The sequence below is a fragment of the Onychomys torridus genome, chromosome 2 (assembly GCF_903995425.1).
Source record: "Onychomys torridus chromosome 2, mOncTor1.1, whole genome shotgun sequence".
Taxonomy (NCBI): Eukaryota; Metazoa; Chordata; class Mammalia; order Rodentia; family Cricetidae; genus Onychomys; species Onychomys torridus.
The window spans coordinates 161,859,042-161,878,148 of record NC_050444.1 but is presented as its reverse complement, the minus strand read 5'-3'; the positions used below and the strand labels follow the sequence as shown (position 1 = coordinate 161,878,148).

At 41.9% G+C, this 19,107-nt stretch overlaps 1 protein-coding gene across 5 annotated transcripts in view; it reads right to left on the bottom strand.

Moving 5' to 3' along the window:
- Rere (arginine-glutamic acid dipeptide repeats) overlaps positions 1 to 19,107 on the bottom strand; it is a 376,646-nt gene that overhangs the window by 188,844 nt on the left and 168,695 nt on the right. For 4 of the 5 annotated variants that reach the window (XM_036177343.1, XM_036177344.1, XM_036177345.1 and 1 more), the window contains exon 4: positions 13,593 to 13,718. The exons of the other annotated variant lie outside the window; for it this stretch is intronic. In XM_036177343.1, the coding sequence (XP_036033236.1) occupies positions 13,593 to 13,718 (126 nt within the window). The remainder of the gene's footprint in view (positions 1 to 13,592; positions 13,719 to 19,107) is intronic. 5 annotated transcript variants of the gene reach the window in all.

The following is a 19,107-nucleotide window of genomic DNA, read 5'->3' as shown; positions in this document are numbered from 1 at the left end:
GTAAGAAAATGAATTATCTTCATAGTTTATGTTACTGTGTGACACACATAGGAACAGTGTTAATATTCAATGCTGGTAGTGCTTGAGTGGACCCCAGGATCACAGAAAAAACTTCAACTTCAGCAATCCTAAAACCACATGCTTTACTGAACATGGCAGATGCCTGAGGCATGTGTCAGTAAAAAGGGAAGTCAACTGGCTTTCTCCTACTACTATTTCTATCAGGAGTTAAAATGGCAAGTGCTTAACCATTTAATATATAATTATATTGTTATATATTTGAATTATACTGTTAATCTGACATTTCAATTTTCAGAGATAATTGTCTGCTTTTTAAAAACTTGTTTAACCAGGTCACTGATATTATAACCCAAACTAGAAACCAATGGAATGGAAAATATTCCAGGTCCTCTTCTAGAAAACTCAAAAAATTTTAAAAATTTACAAAAAAGAAAAGAAAGGTTGTTGCTTAAACCCTTTCCTCCCAAATTAAAAGGGGGTAGGGAGGATAAGAAGAAAGAAAGAGAAAACCCACTCAACTTTGTGCTCTGGCACCATGAGGGTAATCCTACTCCACAACAGCTGAGCGGAGTGTCGCTTCGTCCCAGTGTTATTAGGACCACTGAGGGCCTAGTTCTCAGCCCTCTGTAAACCCAAGTGGGTGGTGTCTCCTCGGTTAAAATAATGCGCTCACAAGAACTCCAACTACAATTAAAACAGTCTAACAAAGCAAGTTGAACATTTTGAACACGTACTCTACAGTCCTAGGACAACACATACAGGAACCAGCCTACTGCACTCTCCCGCCCACCGTGTCCTTCCTTTACTCCATCAACCAGATACATTCCAGTTCTAAAGCCATGCTGGCAGTAAGAACAGCTTACAACATATGCAAAAGAAAGCAGTGCAACAAAAGCAGCCGTGTGGAAGGCAGCACACAGGAGAAAACAAGACACTCCTGCAGCCACCATGGAGAACAGGCAGACCAACGGGCATCTCCAACCGGCCAGTGTGGGCAGCACAGAGAACTAGCTCTAGGTAGGCCGCCAATGTTACAAGCTGCACTGCTCACCCCATCCCACAGGTAACACAAAGCCAACTAAGGTCAACTTCTCCAAGAAAACTCCAGCTCCAGCACACACCACAGCCTCCCGCAGCAACTACATACTCACTAGGCAAGATGCCATGCACGCAGACTGCTATGACCTTGTTTGTTCTCTTTCTGCTTTTCTTCATGAGTCTACTTTCTCACTCAACCAGCTCCTTTCTACAGCAGAGAAACAGGCTTGAAAATCCGAGCAGTTGCCTAAAGTAATCAACTGTGTTTCTGTACTGGGCTTGGCCTCGCCTCATGGTTTTGCCGGAGATGTCTCTAACTCAGCCTTGTCCTTAGATTGTTAAACCCAAAAGGCCTTCAGAAACAGTGCTACCTCTACAAAACCAACAACAACATGGTCATCACACGACCAGTCTTCTCAGCCTTCACAGAGGATTCTAGCTTCCCTCTGAGTAGATGCAGCTGCCCTGCTGTCTAATAAGCTTGGCTATGGCCCACAGCGGCAGCCAAGCATACTCATGGGCTCTTCTCCTCCACCCTTGACTTCTTACAGCCCAATGACTGGCTGTGTAGAACTTGAGGCTGAATCTGGAGCCTCACACAAGTGAGGTAAGCACTGTAGCTGGGCGATATCCCAGACCACCTTTCACTTTAAACCTGGCCACTGAACTTGCAGTCCCCTCTGCCTCAGTCTCCAAACAGCTGGGAGGACAAACCTTTACCACCAGATTTAGCCAACCTGACCTTTTACTTAATCCCCATCACAAGGCAAGAATTTACAGTTCAACATAGCTTAAACAGCACTGCAGGGTAATGAAATATGCTCAAGGCATGTGGTGTTTGTAAAGGCTATCACTGAAATAATTAGGCATCAACAGTTGCAAAAGAGATAACAAGATAAGCAAGCACAGAGAGAGAGAGAGAGAGAGAGAGAGAGAGAGAGAGAGCGCAAGCATGAGAGCACATGCTTAACCAGTAACTTAAAGAATATGCAAAGGCATTTACCCAAAAGAAATGCACAAATCTGCTCGAGAGCACTGTGAATTAGAAGGCAACTGTCCAAAGGGACCCGCCAGCCTACTGGCGATTCTAATACAAAGCGCCTCACAAATCTCCCTATGCCAGGGACAAATCACCAGCAAGCAAAGCCCACGTAATGAAACCCTGTAAGCCAGCCCTTAATAATTCAGCCTTTCCAGGAGTGTATATTGATTTTGTTTCAGATGAAGGAGTGTGTTTCATCTTCAGCCTTACAGCTCAGCGACAACATCAAGAATTGAAGCACAGCACTTTCCTGACACATGATTTTTCAAACTGTAGCCTAGGATTCTTTTTCATTTTTCATGCACTTCTAGAGATCCCTGGCTTCATGCATGTGTCTTCTTACTTGGTCCATTGTCTTCTAGTTTCTCCAGTTTAAATGCATCTATCCACCAATGATCAGAGGCTTCCCATTTCTCCTATAAATGAGTTTCACCATGTACAGACACTTTGAACATTCCTACCTGTTTGCTAACAGGCTGGCCTGACAATACAAGTTAAGGCTGACCATTAAAATGGCAGCTGTAGCTACAGAGACACATTCAAACAAACCCTAGACTTCACTTGATAGGTTTTTAAAATGTGTTTTTTAATTCTGTCTTATAAGTGAAACAAACTCTCAAATCAACCCTCCACAAACAGGTTTGCAACCAAAATCACAAAGCACAGGCTTCTCCTAACCCAGCCAAGAAGGTAGTATGAAGCAGCCAAGTTGCCTCACATCAGGGACACTGAATGCTCAATTTTTAGAATGGGACGGGGAAATTACGATCTAAAATTGCTCAACAAGTTAATTAATATTTTGATTATAAAGTGTACAGCTCCATTAACAAAGTTCAGAGCTATTAAGAATTTGATTATAGCCGGGGTGGTGGTGGCCCATGCCTTTCATCCCAGCACTCAGTAGACAGAGGCAGGTGAATCTTTGTGAGTTCGAGGGCAGCCTAGTCTACAAAGAAACCCTGTCTCAAAAAAATGAATGAATGAATGAATAAAAAAACTGATTGTAGGGGTTGGAGATTTAGCTCAGTGGTAGAGCGCTTGACTAGCAAGTCAAATGCAAGGCTTATAGCCAGGAGGTGGAGAAGCGTGCCTTTAATCCTACCACTTGGGAGGCAGAGGCAGGAGGATCTCTGTGAGTTACATTACCAACCTGGTCTACATAGTGAGTTTCAGTATAGCCAGGGCTACACAGAGAAGCCCTGTTTTGAAGAAGGAAAAAAAAAAGATTTTTGATTATAGCCAGGTGTAGTGGTACACACCTTTAATCCTAGCACTTGAGAGGCAGAGGCAGGCAAATTTCGGAGAATTCAATGCCAGACTGGCCTCCACAGTGAGATCCAAGACAGCCAGGGCTACATAGAGACCCTGTCTAAAGAGGGGAAGAAGAGAAAGGGGAAGGGAAAAAAAAGGAAAAAACAGAAGGGGGGGACACTAATAATTAGACACAGCCAGCTAAGCAGCACTATGTAGTGGTCAAAAGCTAGTGAAACTGAGTCAACAAACCACCAGCAAAATGTACCAGGTAAAAGCCATATCACTTCATACAAGCTAAACATATACCAACCAAGAGCTAGTGAGTGACAATGGTGAAAACAAGGAGCAACAGAATGGAATCAGCAAACCACAGCGCACTGTGCCCGACAGCGTGAGCTCCAGCCATCGTCGGTTTTATTACACTCACTTCAGAAGTGAGTGTCAACAGCCACCCTAACCCAACTCATGGTGGTACTGCAGTTTGTTGATTTTGACATTTGGTTTGAAATTAATTTATAAATGCCTTTCACAACTATATGAGGGGTATAAGCACAAAGATTATACTTAGTTTATATGTTGGGGAAATTAGTAGAACCAAAACAGCAATTCTCCTGGCAGTCCTAGGATGGACTTAGAACAGGTGGCCAAGAACCCTAATGCTGAGTTTACATCTGCAGCTCTCTCAAAAACGACTTCCCTCTCTGTAATATACCTATACCTGTATTTCAGTCAGTCAGTAGTTGACCAACCTACATTCCCCGAATCTACAGTCCAGATTCTCTTGGGAGCTCTTAGAAGGAGCATCTATCAATCTCTGAGGCTGACTCTACGACTACTGAATACATCATCACTGTTTCACAGTAAAGAAACTGTGGCTCCGACAATGTAAGTCATCTGATTATAGAACAACTACTACCACCATGACTGAGACAATACTACAGTCTCAAGAGTGAAAAGTGTGGTTTTAACTGTGTCCGCTATGGCAAAATCATTTCAAATGAAAACTACAAACAACTCCCCGCTGAAAGCATGACTCGCAGCAGAGAGAGCTAAGAGCAGCAGCGGAGCAGAGTGGGAAAGGATGAGATGCCAAGCAGAACTGACTAGGACTCTGAAGGAGGAGAGTGTTCCACTGCAGAGGAAGAGGAGCCCAGAACACAGCACAGCAAGAAAAACAAGGGGTTGGTAAAAGGAAAAGATGAAGTCACAGAATCAGGGTCTTCTCTGAATTTTGTGAAACGACAAACTGAGCCTATCAGGTATAAACTTGCTAGAAAATCTACAGGCTATGTAGAAAAAGCATCTGGGCTCCAAAGAACTGACCACACACAACTCTCCCACCACTGTTCCAAATCCCTGTGTCTATGAAACACAGCTCTACAGATGCTTCCAGAAATTCTATTAGACTCACTAAACAAAAAAATTCAAATAGACGTTTTGTCTCCCATACAGCCAAAAAGCTCTGTAACCATCAATCAACATACAGCTGCCCTTGGGAAGTCTCTTTTATAATTTCCACAGGTCTTCTTTAAGGACTGTCTCTAAATAGTTGAGTAAGTAAAATCTTAATGCCACAGGTTTTAAACACGGCAGTCAACTCTTCCCCAGTTTACTCTAAACAGGTCATTCATTAAAGGAGTAGAGCAGACTGAGGTGTACTGCTAGCAACAGGGAGCTGACCTAAGAGACCAACACCACACTTGATATTACATAGGGATACTAGTATTCAACTAGTTCAGGATGAGCACACCGTAATATGGCTCCATTTAGAAACTTTAAGTAATAATTCAGCAATGTTTTCATGGAAAAGATGGGTGAGATGTGTCAAATCATATCAAAATAGGGGAAAGTCAGGTCTTTATTCCTAATCTGAGTAGTTGTCCAGTACAGGGGAGGCACTATAGATAGTGTGAAATTCCTCTACAAAGGGCTTTTACTGATATTACTGAATCAAACTACCTATTGAAATACAAGTTTCTATTTCCAGAACTTCAGGGGGCCGGGCAGTGGGGGTGCCTGTCTTTAATCCCAGCACTCAGAAGGTAGAGGCAGATGGATCTCTGAATTCAAGGCCAGTCTGGTCTACAGAGCGAGTTCCAGGATGGACACGGCTACACATAGAAATCTTGTCTCAAAAATCCATCTAAAAAACAAAACAACAACAACAAAAAAACGTTCAGGGGGTTGAGAGTGTGTGTACTTTAGTTGCTAGAATGCTTGTCTAGCAAGTATAAAACCATGGTTTGATCCCTACCCCTAGATAAACTAGGCAAATACATGCACGCCCACAATTCCAAAATGCTTGCTTGAGCCAAAGGCAGGAAGATTAGAAATTCAAGATCATGCTCAGTTACATAAGTTTGAGGCCAGTCTAGTAGACATGAGAACCAGTCCAAAAAGAAAAAACAGAAAAACAAAACCTTAAGATTTCTAATCTTCCTAACTTGGCTTGACATCTGAATTTTTTTTAGAGAGATTCTAATTTTTTTTTTCATTTCCCAATTTACAACCCTGTCAATTAAGTGAAAGGGAAGCTAAAGGTAGCTATCATTGAGATTTACTGATGAGTAAAGTAGATAATATACTTATCTGGGATACTCCAGAGACTTTAACCCTAAGTGGCCCAGGGTTAAATTCCTGGGCCACTTAGGGTTAAATTGAATTCCTGATCTTCTTGCTTCCTCTTCTCAAGTGCTGGGATGAAAAGGTGTGTGCCACCACTGCCTGGCCTCTATGGATAACTAGTGGCTAGTTCCACCCTCTGATCTCCAGGCAAGCTTTATTTGTCAGAACACAAAGTATCATACAATAGTAGTTCATCCTAAAATTCTTTTCTGCAGCTCAGTCATGAATCTGGCTTTACCTGAGTAGAAATCCCTAAAGACTCTGTGCTGTGCTGACCTTTGTATCTTTACCTACATGACAATATGCTCTCCTAAAAAGAAAGATAACTCTATAAAGTTTGGTTAAGCAAAATCCCACCTTATTTCTGTGGGCTAAAATGTCTGTAGCAATATACTAATAAAATAAGCCATCGAGCTGGAAAGAGATAGCTCAGTGGTTAAGAGCACTCATTGGCTGCTCTTCCAGAAAAGCCAAGTTTTGGTTCCTAGCACCTACATGATGGCTTACAACATCCTTAACTCCAGTCCTAACAAATCCTATGACCTCTTATGGCTTCCACAGGCACTGTACACATGTGGTGCACAGACTAACATACATGCAGGCAACACATCCCATAAACATTAAAAAAAAAAAAACTGGAAAAAATTTATGTCTGGAAAACTTGGAACCTCAACACATTTGTGCAGATCTTTTTTCCAGTCAAATATGAATCACACCCCCGGCCCCGAAAGACAGGACTGCCAAGGGCTAAGTACCTGCCAGTAATAGAGGGTAATATGCTGATGATAATCAACACAATGATGATGAAAAAAGTGGGGTTGATGATCCAATACAGACTATGGGAACAAAAAGCCCACACTACAGAAGTTCTAAACGAATGAGGCTACTTTGAAATCTTTTGGGTGTTGACTATAAAGAAAAGGAAGCCTTAAAAAACAAACTGGCTGACAACCAGCTTTAACGGAAAAGCAGAATGGAGAACCTGCTCCAGATGAACTAACCTAAAAGCAGGGCATGTGGTTTCTGTTGCCTTTACATTACAGAATTTTTACAACTTGCTACATCAAAATTCAGTATCTTATAATCATCTTTCATCTCCATTAGCTACAAGTGTATTAACAATTCTACAATTTCAGTTGTCTTAATACCTTCTACTTCAATCTCATATAAAAAGCAGTAACTGTTCCCATGATTTTCATGGGTGTTATTGTCATGTCAAATGGGGAAGCCACAGTAAACAATGAAAACCTAGTTAGGTATCAGAATTCCTGTATGGCTAACTACAGATAACCTGGTTAGACTTGGTGCTTTCTTTCTAGACAGGGTCTTTCTATGTGGCTTGCCCTGTGGCTCTCCAGCCTAGCAGCTCCAACACTGTGTTACACTTGCCCTACATTGCTCTACACTGCACACTGCACTACACTGTGCACTGCTCTACAGAACCAAAGGTCAAACAGACAGCTTTGGACTCTCCAGATGGCACAGGGTTAAAAATGCTTGTTCTTAAAAGAGACAGAACCCACATTGGGCAAACCATCTGTAACTCCAGCTTCAGGGGATCTAGAAAATGTATACATGAACATACACACACTCAGACATACACATGAATAAAAATAGTATGTAATCTTTTTACTTTTTTTTGTTTCTTTATAGTATGTAATCTTAAAAAAAAAAAAAAATGATGAGCTAGGTATGTTGCTGTGTGCCTCTAGTCAAAGCTAATAGGGAGCCTGAAGCAGGAGGATAACTTGAACTCAAGAGTTCAGTAATAGCCTAGGCAACCTAGTGAGACAGTCTCAGAAATAATCAAATAAAAAGAATGAGTGAGTGAGTGAGTGAGTGAGTGAGTGAGTGAGTGAGTGAATGAATGAATGGTGTGCAGGAACATATGAACATCTATAATGATTACTATTGATTGTCACCTTGACGGGAGTTAGAATCACCTAGGACACATGCCTCTGGGATGTCTGGGAGGAATTATCTAGATTAGGTTAATTGAAGGAGGAAGACCCAGGCTGAGTGTAGGCATAAATAGGAGGAAACTAGCTAACCACAGTATTTACTCTTCATGGCTTCCTCACTATGGATGCAGTGTGACCAGGGGCCTCCAGCTCCTGCTATCATGGCTTTCCAACCACAACGAACTATACTCTCATGTGAGCCAAAATTAACCCTTCTTAAAATGTTTTATTCAGGGCATTTTCTCCCAGAAACAGATCAAGTAACACATTTTTCAGAACATCTCTTACAGGTCCAGGACAGTAGCACGGGGTAGTGGAAGACAACAGCCTAAAACAAAGGAGAATGGCATTGGCCTAAGCAGCCCTCACTGAACAGGGGCTCAACCCACAACCTTCTGCTGTGCACTGGCTTCTTGCACCACAACTGTGAGAGTGGGATACAGATTTATTCCAGGGGAAACACGAACCTGAAATCCTGGACATGCACACAGGTTCAAATGTGTCTGTGTTGAAATCAAGAGACCAAAGTTGCCTGTCATTCCTCAGGAGTCAATTACCTTGGATTTTGTTTTTTAGTTGGGACAGGGGCTCTCATGGCCCCCATGGCTCTCATGTGCTCACCACAAAGGCTAGGCTGTCTGGTCAATGAACCCCAGGGGTCTGCCTGTCTCTGCTTTCTTGGGGCTGGGATATAAGTGCATGCCATCTGGTGTCTGGGCTTCTTTGTAAACAGATTCTGGTGATCCTCACATGTCCTCATGCTTTGAGGAAAAACACATTACTGGCCTAGCTGAGAAAAAACATTAAGCTGGCTGGGTAGAGTGGAAGAGGGATCTGGGAGAAGTTGGAGGATGGTAAAAACATACATTAGAAACTATACTTTGAACAGAAGTTCACAGAGATTTTTAAAAAATGAAATAAAAAAAAAACTTAAAAAAAAAAAAAAAAAGCTTTGAGGGAGGGGGCACCATGAATGTGTACCACTACATGCATGCCACAGGAAATATTCTGAAGTCAAAGGGCAACTTGCTGGACTCAGTCCTCTCCTTACACCATGTGGATTGGAAATCAAGCTCAGGACATGTAGCTTGGTGTTAAGTACCTTTACCCACTGAGCTATCTTACTGGATAGAATAAACTATAGAGAACTACAGAGAAGTGTCAAGAATGCTTGAGCAGAGGAAAGTAAACACTCAGCAACTTTATCCAACAGCTGGCTGACTTGAGTTCTAACTAACCCACAGAGGAACCTTCCGAGAATGGAAGTTTGTGATGCGGTCTTGCTACACTACTTGGAGCTGATCTTGAACTTATGGGCTCCAGCAACCCTCCCTGTGCCTCCTCTGCAGTTGGTAGGATTACATGAGTATATCACCACACCTGGCTTACATGCCTAATCTTAACTTTAGATTATTTTCAACATTTTCTAAATATACTGACTAGAATTCATAGTAAACAGCTAACTATCTTCTTTGCAGAAAAAATGTACATCCATACAAGGCTATCGTGAAATTTCAGAAAGTTCATTAAACCTTCTTAAACTCAGAGCTCAACTAGTAGAATATCAGATTAAGTTACAATTTCAAGAAACTGCTTCTTAAACCATAATTTGTATGAGTCCCGTTTCTTTGGTGGGTGGGTTTGTCTTTTTAGTTTTATCTGCACGCACAAACTTGCCTCAAGGGGGTGGGAAGGTGCTCTGTCTAACAGAGGATAACTTGCAAAGGTTCTCCCCTTCCATGATGTGGGCTCAGGAGACTGGGCTCAAGTTACCAGGTTTGTTGGCAAGCACCTTTATAGCCAGTGAACTGTCACTGGCCCAGCTAGTATTTATTTCTAGTTTGGGGGTGGGTGGGAGGGGCACTAAAACAAAACTGATGGTTCTTAAATGCATATTATTGAATTGCTATCTACTTATCATGTGTGGGGGCCGCACATGCCAAGGCTCGCTATGGAGACCAGAAGACAACTTGTAGAAGTTCGTCTTCTCTTTCCAACATGTGGGTCCCAGGGATTGAAATCAAGCTGTCAGGCTTAGTGGTAGGCAACTTTATCAAGGGCTCTTCAAACCATTATGACAGTATCGTGCTTTTGTCTTTTTTTGTTTGTTTGTTTGTTTGTTGTTGTTGTTGTTGTTGTTTTTCCCCTCGAGACAGGGTTTCTCTGTGTAGCTTTGGTACCTGTCCTTGACCTCACTCTGTAGACCAGGCTGGCCTCGAACTCACAGAGATCCACCTGCCTCTGCCTCCCAAGTGCTGAGTGCTTGGTTTAAAGGCGTGCGCTACCACCGCCCAGCTTTTTTTTTTTTCTTTTTAAGACAATGCCCCACTATGTAGCCTTGACTGGCCTGGAACTCACAGAGATCTGCCTGCCTCTGCTGCTTCGTGACTGCACCACCATGCCTGGCCCATCTGTCGGCCCCTCACAAAAGAACATGGCTAAATTTCTTAAGTATTAAACTATGGTGACACTCAGAGGGGCAAAGGTAGGAAGACTACACAGACAGACACCGCAAGTCAAGGGTTACACAGCAGGGCCTTGTCTATTTTGTCTGTTTGATTTTCATTTCTCATGACAGGGTTTCTCTGTGTAGTCCTGAATGGCCTTGAACTCAGAGATCCGCCTGCCTCTGCCTCCTGAAAGGCATGCGCCACCACCACCTGGCTTTTTTTTTTTTAAAGAGCAAATAAATAATTATTTTACAAATTAATCCTCAACAATTAAATGTGCCAACCCAGCTTTGGTTTCCCAGTGATGAGGAGGGCAGGTGCAGCCCACGTGCAACCTGGCAGAGCTCTATCTAGGGCAGAAGAAACAAAGGCAGGAAAGCCCCTAGAAAGGACAGCACTAAAATCAGGGGGAGGAGCAACAGGAGCTGGACTGGGCTCAGCACACTTGGGAAAACCCAGGCCGCGCTCCCTTTGCTTTCTTCATCCTCCATTTCTCACTTCTCCCCATCATCACCAGTGATACAATTCTTTTGGCAAGAAAACATTCAAACCAGCAAATTCTTTCATTCCCCCCCACTCCCCGAAAGGATTTATCTGAAGCCCTGGGTGTCCTGGAACTAACTTGCGTTCTAGACCAGGATGGCCTTAAACTCAGAGATCTGTCTACCTCTGCCTTCTGACTGCTGGGATTAAAGGCGAGCTCTACCACCACCCAGCTTCAGCAGATTCTTATAACTGGTAAAAATTTTGTCTCTTCAGCAGAAACACTAACAAAAGCAAGTAACTTAAAAATTTATAAAGTTAAATCCAATGAGTCCACATACCTACATATGCAGAAGAAAGCTAAATTATGATGCAATGAATGTTATCCTATAAAAACTAAGTAACAAAAATAGGCTATTAGCAAAGACATCTGGTGCATCATGACAAGGAACATTAATGATATTGTCTGCAACCCTGTAATCAATTTTTTTCCTCCTAGCAGCTCTCTCATTACACTGTACTAGACCTGTATGCCTGCAGAATTTATGGGAGCTCCACATTGGGGAGAGGGCTCTGCCAACAGAATCTAGCAAGAATGACTTTGGCAACACGAACCACCACTAAAGAACAATCAATACAATTAGTCTTATGCAGCATCATCTGACTCAAGGAAGATTTATCATCATGTTATTGACTCTTCTCCAATCTACATTGATGATGGCATCTAAGGACTCCACCAATAATGAATTTATTTAAATCCTCAGTGGATGCTGAAAAATAGCAATACTGATCATCACTAATGCTATTATAGAAAGTTTACTAAAAGATCAGCATAACTGGCCAAATCTAAAATCCATTCAACAAATCCTGGTTAGTAAGTACCACAGTAAATAAAAGTGTCTAAGCTAAAATTACATTGATTAGAGGAAATCAAAAAAAAAAAAAAAAAAAAAAAAATACCAGCCTGCGAGATAAACCATGTTTCTCAGATACATAAAAGTACAATACATCTAAGACTGAAGTTTCCCAGGTAGGCCTTCAAAATTCCACTGATTTATTTCCCCCATAAGATGTCAGTCAGTTCTACAGCTCTGATGACTTGGACCCAGGATATTAGGTTCCATCTTCCACTGTGTGTGCTTATTATCTCAAGAAATCCAAGGCTGCCATAGAAATCCCTTTTGGGAAGGTCTAATTCTTGAGTAATTACATCAACCATATATAAATGTGACATTGTTCTAACAACTACTCCTGGTTTTGTTACACTTGTGAGGTGGAGATGGAAGGTGTTAAACAGGCCTCTCTCTACAGCCCAAGCTGGCCTCAAACTCAAAACAATCCTGGTTTCAGCTTTCCAAGTACTGGGATTTCAGGCATGAAAAACTACACCCAGCTTGTTGTAATTATTAATAGCAATCTCTACAGGCTTGTTCTTCATTTTACATAGAGATTGACAGCCCTAACCCTCCAGCTCGCAGGCTGTCACCAAATGAATATTCTGAAACAATGGCTTGTAAGAGAACTCAGTTGGATTCTTTTCTAAGCCTTCAAAAGCTCTCTACTTACCTATCCCATAAACATCTGACCTAGTCTAACCTCAGACCTCTTGAGACTCAGCTGGATTATACACCTGCACCTCTGCCTTCAGCACCCATTACATATGCTCTTCATAGACATCCTATGTCTTCTCATAACTCCTAGAGTAATCAGCACACTGTCCACACTGTAGGACAAATGTACACTCTGCCTGTCTACATCATATTGATATGTCAAAAATGTACAGCTTCTGGATTCTAATCCCTTTCACAAAACCATACGCTATAACCTGCACAAAGAACTCTAGTGCCAGGACACTAATACTGTACACTGTACCTACTCAACTGATCATGTGTTGACAGTATCTGGTATTATCTATGGATACGTGAGATGACTACCGTCTTGTATGATTTTCTACTTCAGTACAAACTTAAACCCAGTCCAATAACTCTTCTAGTTATACACAGTCTTGGAAACTCAGTACGAAACAATAAACACCTGTCTTCTAGAAAAGTCACCACTAACGTCCTCCAAAAAAGGAGAGAAAGGAAGCTAAGTGAGCACACAGTCCACAAGCGGGAAGCTATAGCTCATTAAAAAAGTCCTCATGGAGCACCACCACTGCAGCCTGCTCCATCTCGTGCATCTAATCTTCTAATCAAGTCACAGAGGGATTATCAGGGCACAGCCAGGAGAGGTAGAGTCACTTCCAAACCCAGACCACTAAAGGGCTTCTTGATTATTACAGAAAAGCCTCACTTTTGTGAACAGCCTTCTACAAAGTAGCCAAAACAGTTTAGATTTGTGGGCCTAGAGTCCCAAATGAGCCTTGGGAAATGCACAATCCACACTTGGACTTAAACTTACCCCCATTCCCCCATCTCAGTTGCCAACATCCATACTCGATGCTGATTGCCAGCTCCTGCTCCTTGCAGCAGCCCAGCATGCTCTCTGCTGGTGCCAAATACCCTTCCACCAAACCCCACTAACTTCTGGAACTGTCCTAGAGGGGTAAGGCAAGTCCCGTATTGTGTTTCCTCTGTGCATGTACTTATTACTCTTTTAAAAACACATATCATACAGCACATTTTTAAAGGGGCTCTAGAAAGGAAGGCAATATCCTCTTTTATACCCTATGGGATATAAAATACTGATAGCTTTTAAAAACGGGATTCTCCTTACCCCTACAGGCCCTCTCCCGGCTTCAGAAAGATGCTGTGGTGGCTGTGATGCCACCGGCAGAGAGCATGCTGGGGGGTCACACAAAGCAGGAGCTGGAGATCTGCAACAGGCCTGGGAGTTGTGGACCTAAAAGAGAAAACAGTTTTAAGTTAAGGTGCCCAACACCCCTATCCTGGTTACTAGGGGCACTCAGCACACAAGCAGGAGTCTGCAGGGATCCTTAAAGAGCAGAGAACCACTGACATCAACGAGAATTTGTTCCCCCAGTGGAGTTAACCTTCCCACATTAATCAAATCTGCTTCTTTATTTCAGTGTCAACATCTGTATGACCTTTCTGGCTCTGCTTTTGTTTTTTGCTTTTTCTTTTATCTTTCTTCCCCCCCACCCACCCACCCCCGCTACCCTCACCACCCCCCACCACCCCCCACCCCGAGACAGAGATTCTTTGTGTAGCTTTGGCTGTCCTGGAATTCTATGTAGACCAGGCTGGCCTTGAATTCACAGAGATCAACTGCCTCTGACTCCTGAGTGCTGGGATTAAAGGTGTGCGCCACCACAGCCCAGCTCTGGCTCTGTATTTTAACCTGGATCTGTCTTAAGAGTATGGTGTGTGCCCCTCAAAATAACCAGTGGCATGCTTTGCTCATCATAAAAGCAAATTCCAAGATGTCAGATAGACAGGAGAGAACCGTGAGCAGACAGACAGACTGAGCTTTCAGAAGACTTGTGTGGTGAGCGGCTGGGAGCATAAAAGTGTACACTTAGTAGGAAAACACTCAAAGGGTTAGGGTGGCCAGAGAAAGCCCTGCCACTTCATGGAAGTCCTTATCTGATTATTTATAAAGCTGAAGCAAGACAAATAGACAACAGCTTAAAAAAGGAAAAAGAGTGCACTAAAGTGAGTTTTAGTTTCCTCAAAATGTCCCCAAGTGAGAATAATTAACACGTGAACCATATCAAGTTCAAGAAAGGCATTATTTCTTCTAGGGGCAAAAATCAGCTTAGCATATCCTACCAATCTTTGAAAAGGGAAACCCTGCAAACACTAAAACCAGCAGAGAAGGGTGAAAAGCAACTTCTGAAAGCCAGCACTGTCCCTTAAGCACAAGAAAAGACACCTCAGACAAGAGCTTCAGCCTGCGCCCTTTGAATATTTGGGAGCATATCACATATAAAAGGCGAACTACAATAATTTCATGTAATGAAAATGAACTTTAAAAAATCCACAAAATTCAAATACTTATATTAAAAACCTGTTATTACAGTTATTTAAGAATTAAACAAGCAAACTTTAACATAGCATCATTATTACAGTGTCTTGCTGCATGTAATTCTTTTTTTTTGGGGGGGGGGTTCAAGACAGGGTTTCTCTGTGTAGCTTTGGAGCCTGTCCTGGAACTCACTCTGTAGCCCAGGCTGGCCTGGAACTCAGAGATCCGCCTGCCTCTGCCTCCCGAGTGCTGGGACTACAGGCCTGCGCCACCGCCGCCCGGCTGCTCGTAGTTCTTTTTGAGGTCCTTCTCATTCCGACCAGCTCAACAGATGGCGTTAGGAACTATACCTCCAGGACTCCAGAACACAGAAAACTCCAAGTAAAAATACAATGTGTGCTCCAGTGTACAATATAATCAATATTTTTTCACAATAAACAAAACTGAATAGGTAGTTAAATCTCTTCAGTCAGGGATTAAATTAACTAGAATTCAAATTTAAGTATCAAATCCTCCTCCATTCTAAATATGGGCTTCAATTTTTAAAAACCTAACAAAGCACTTCTGAACACTTTGGCATTACTTGTTTCAAATACACAAACAGTTCAAGTGATCATTACAGCATTTTAAGCATTTAAGAAAAATCAGCCTTTTCAAGGCAAATTATTGTTCGTACAAATCAGAAAAAAACTGATGACACTTGGAGCTTCCCTAATTTTCTCAGTAGTTTTTTCTGACACTTTTTTGAGTTGGTCATTAATACAAAGATCCATATATACAAATTGTGAATTTCCAGTTATAAGCAATCAAGTTTGAATAAGACTTCAGCAATATTCTTGCACAGTAGATCTCTATAAATATCACTGTCTCAAATTTTGTAAGCTCTTTGAGGAAAAAAAAGTAGAATATGTAGTTTTCTGCATTGAAAATTTTCACATGGATAACATAATCAGTAAATTATATTTAGAGGTAAATGTTTTAAGGAAATATACACAATTAAACAAACATCAATTACTTCCTGGCAGTCTTAAAATCCAATTAAATTAAGAGAAAATGAATTATCTAACTTCACAATAATTACATACCATGAACACTTTAGCTCCAAGTCACTTGCTCTGCCACTGTTGCTAGTGAAAATAGACCTCTGAGGAATGAGGAGACGGGGCCTGAGCTCTGGATCAGTCATTCCCAAAGCCTTGTTTTGATTTGTACTGAGGTAGACACTTCTCAGTCCATTTCTGCATTGACGTTCATACCACACAAGAAGACTGTGGCGTTTGGAAAAACAATCTCTAAGATCACTGCTCTGTAACTAAGGAGGGTAGGACCTGGACAGCCAACAAGAGCCCCACCTGACTAAGTCCATCATAATCCAAACAAGAGACTTTCACTCCACCTCCCATCTCTTGAATGCAAAGTAGTACATACTCATAAGCCCAGAACCTGAGTACATTTTAAAAAAAGTGTAGGTGGCCTTTATTTTAAGCAAGAATAAAGGTGTGCCCTCTAGAAAAAAAGCTTGGCACCAATTCAATCAATATGCAACACTTCTTGCCTTAGAAACCAGTTTATAGCATACTCTATACATATGTACAACTACCATACATCAATTTTTTAAACACACAAGGAAAATGAATCACACCATAAGGAGTCCAGTAATGTCACCAACACTGACCATTGAGGGACAGGCCCTCTTCTAAATCAACAATTTGTATACTTGACCCTCCATCTTAAACAACCTACTTGCAAGGCCCCACCTTCATGGGTTGACCTGCGTAAGATCATCGAAGATGGCAACTAATAAAACAGAGATGGTAATAAAACAACCTGAGGTCAAAATTCAAACTACCGACCTATACAGCCTGCCAACCTTCACCTCATCCCCAGAGTAACACTTCCCAAAAGCTGAATTACACATGTTCAAACTATTGGAGATTCGGGTCCCATCCCACCTCACTTAAAAGAAGGCTCTGATGTGATACTGACCTATGACTAAAATGAGTAACCACTTTCCAGGTGCTCATGCACTGTATGTTCTATGCTACAATCCCAACAGCCAAACAAGAATCTAACAGCTGTGGATAGTACATATAGCTGTTAATTCACTGATATGCAGAATCTCAGCTGAAGATCATTTCTCTATAGCCTTCTTCTGCTGTACTGTCAGGGGGTGCAGGAATAAAAAACAACGAACAGTAACAAGTTTTTGGAGTAGGTTCTGGGTATAAACTAGAGCTCAAAGAGACATTGCGCGCGCGCACGCGCACGCGCGCGCACACACACACACACACACACACACACACACACACGTTGCTCACACATAACAATGAACTATACAAAGGGTGTAAAATGATCTAAGGAAACTGGCGGCTCTGGTTCCATGGTTATTCCATACTAACAAACAGATGAGAATGGCCGCTGTCTGGTACATAAAGAATGCAACAGCACACACCTCCATCCACAGTTCAATTCACTCAACAGGCCACTGGAAACCCTTTAATATTGCTAATGATGTTAAAGGCATATTTAGACAAGGTTTAATCTTTAAGGATGAGTTTTCCAGTTTTAGTACAATGAACCAATGGTATTTACCTAAAGTACTATTTGTAATAATTACATATCTTTCCTGAAAACTCATTTGGTATAAATAAACCTAAAATTACCCAATCGTAAGAAATCCAAACCATATTCCCTTCTGAAGTACAAACGATGGCAATCAAGAATACATAACATTCCCATCAAAATCCCAGCAGTGACAGAGCAGCTCTGAGTGAACGCCAGGAGTCCACAAACAACTGCCAGTCAGCACAAGGGCTCTTCGGTATTGCACAATGAGTCAAACTGACTTTAATGACAGACTCGGGTTAACTTTCTCAAAATCCATGATTACTTCTAGGTAGAAAATAATTTCATTTATGCTTAAGACTTGAGATTATGGAATGTTGATATTTTTAGTAAAAACAAGAGTTCCTTTCAGAACAACAACAACAAAAATAATTGTCTTGCTCCCTATCCAGTGGATATTCAGTCCTATCCAGTGTTCTCTAAAAATGACTGATGCCTAATAACACCACAAATTCTCCAATCCAAATCTGAGGTTGTACTTCTTCAGTGACCTCTGCTGGGCTCAACAAAGAACACAGAACAGATTTGCAACAAATGCCTAGGGGAGGACTGACTGGCAACATTCCTAACTGCACCGGGGATAAAATACACCTTGATGATCAAAAACAAAACCATCAAGGCAAACTAGACCACATAAAATAACCCAGAATCCTCTGGAAGGGCAACAGGAGAAAAAGAGTTGATGTTATCCCTGGTTCTTTTGGTCCACTCAATCTAGCCCTAGTGGACCAATCATCTCCAGAAAAGCAGAATGCTGTAAGAATCTAGTGGAAAGGGGGCAAGTCTCAGGGAGGTCAGGGAGGTCAGGGAGGTCAGGGAGGAAGCGGCTTCACCAGCATCCTCTGCTGCACTTCTGCTTTCTCATCTGCTGAAGCAGGCCGGTTTGCCCACGATGGCTCTACTGTTACTATCAGAAAGGCAATTCCTGATTCATCTTTCAGCTCTACTTCTCTATAGACTGACACAGTGCCTCAGTTTTCCACAATCCAAATTTTTTACAAAGAAATTAATCTTTTCAAGCCAGGTCAGCAAAGATTACAGACTGCCAAACCACTACTGTTACCCTTACCACTCCTCCAAGAACTAACTTTATTATTTGAGACTGGTTCTGAAACCTACAGTGCATCTTCACTGAGTCACTCACCTTTCCTCCTGCCTCTAAGCCATGCTGTCCACTTCACCTCCTTTGCTTGCTGGAGCACACCCACCCCACATTTGTCTATTTCTTCCATGAATAACTCTAATCAATACATTTAGACAAGTTTTCTTGGGTTGGAAATAAGTTAATTATATTAATATAACCCAAAAGAATCAATGTTTCCCAACAGAATACATAACTTACTTCCCATAAAAAAGCTACCTTTGGCCAGGCTGTGGTAAAGCATGCCTTTCATCCCAGCACTCAGGAGGCAGAGGCAGGCAGATCTCTGGGCATTCAAGGTCAGCCTGGTCTACAGAGTGAGTTCCAGGATAGCCAGGGCTAAACAGAGAAACCTTGCTCCCAGAAAAAAAAGAAAAAAAAAAAAATCTATCTATATTGAGAGTGTTCCTCTGTTGGAACCCCTCCCATTCTCCACTCTTAAGAGTTTTCACTTTTTAAATAACCAAATAAATTAGTTTTTAAATAAACCAAACAAAATGGAGAGGGGGGGGAGGAGGGGGATAAAAGCCCCTAACC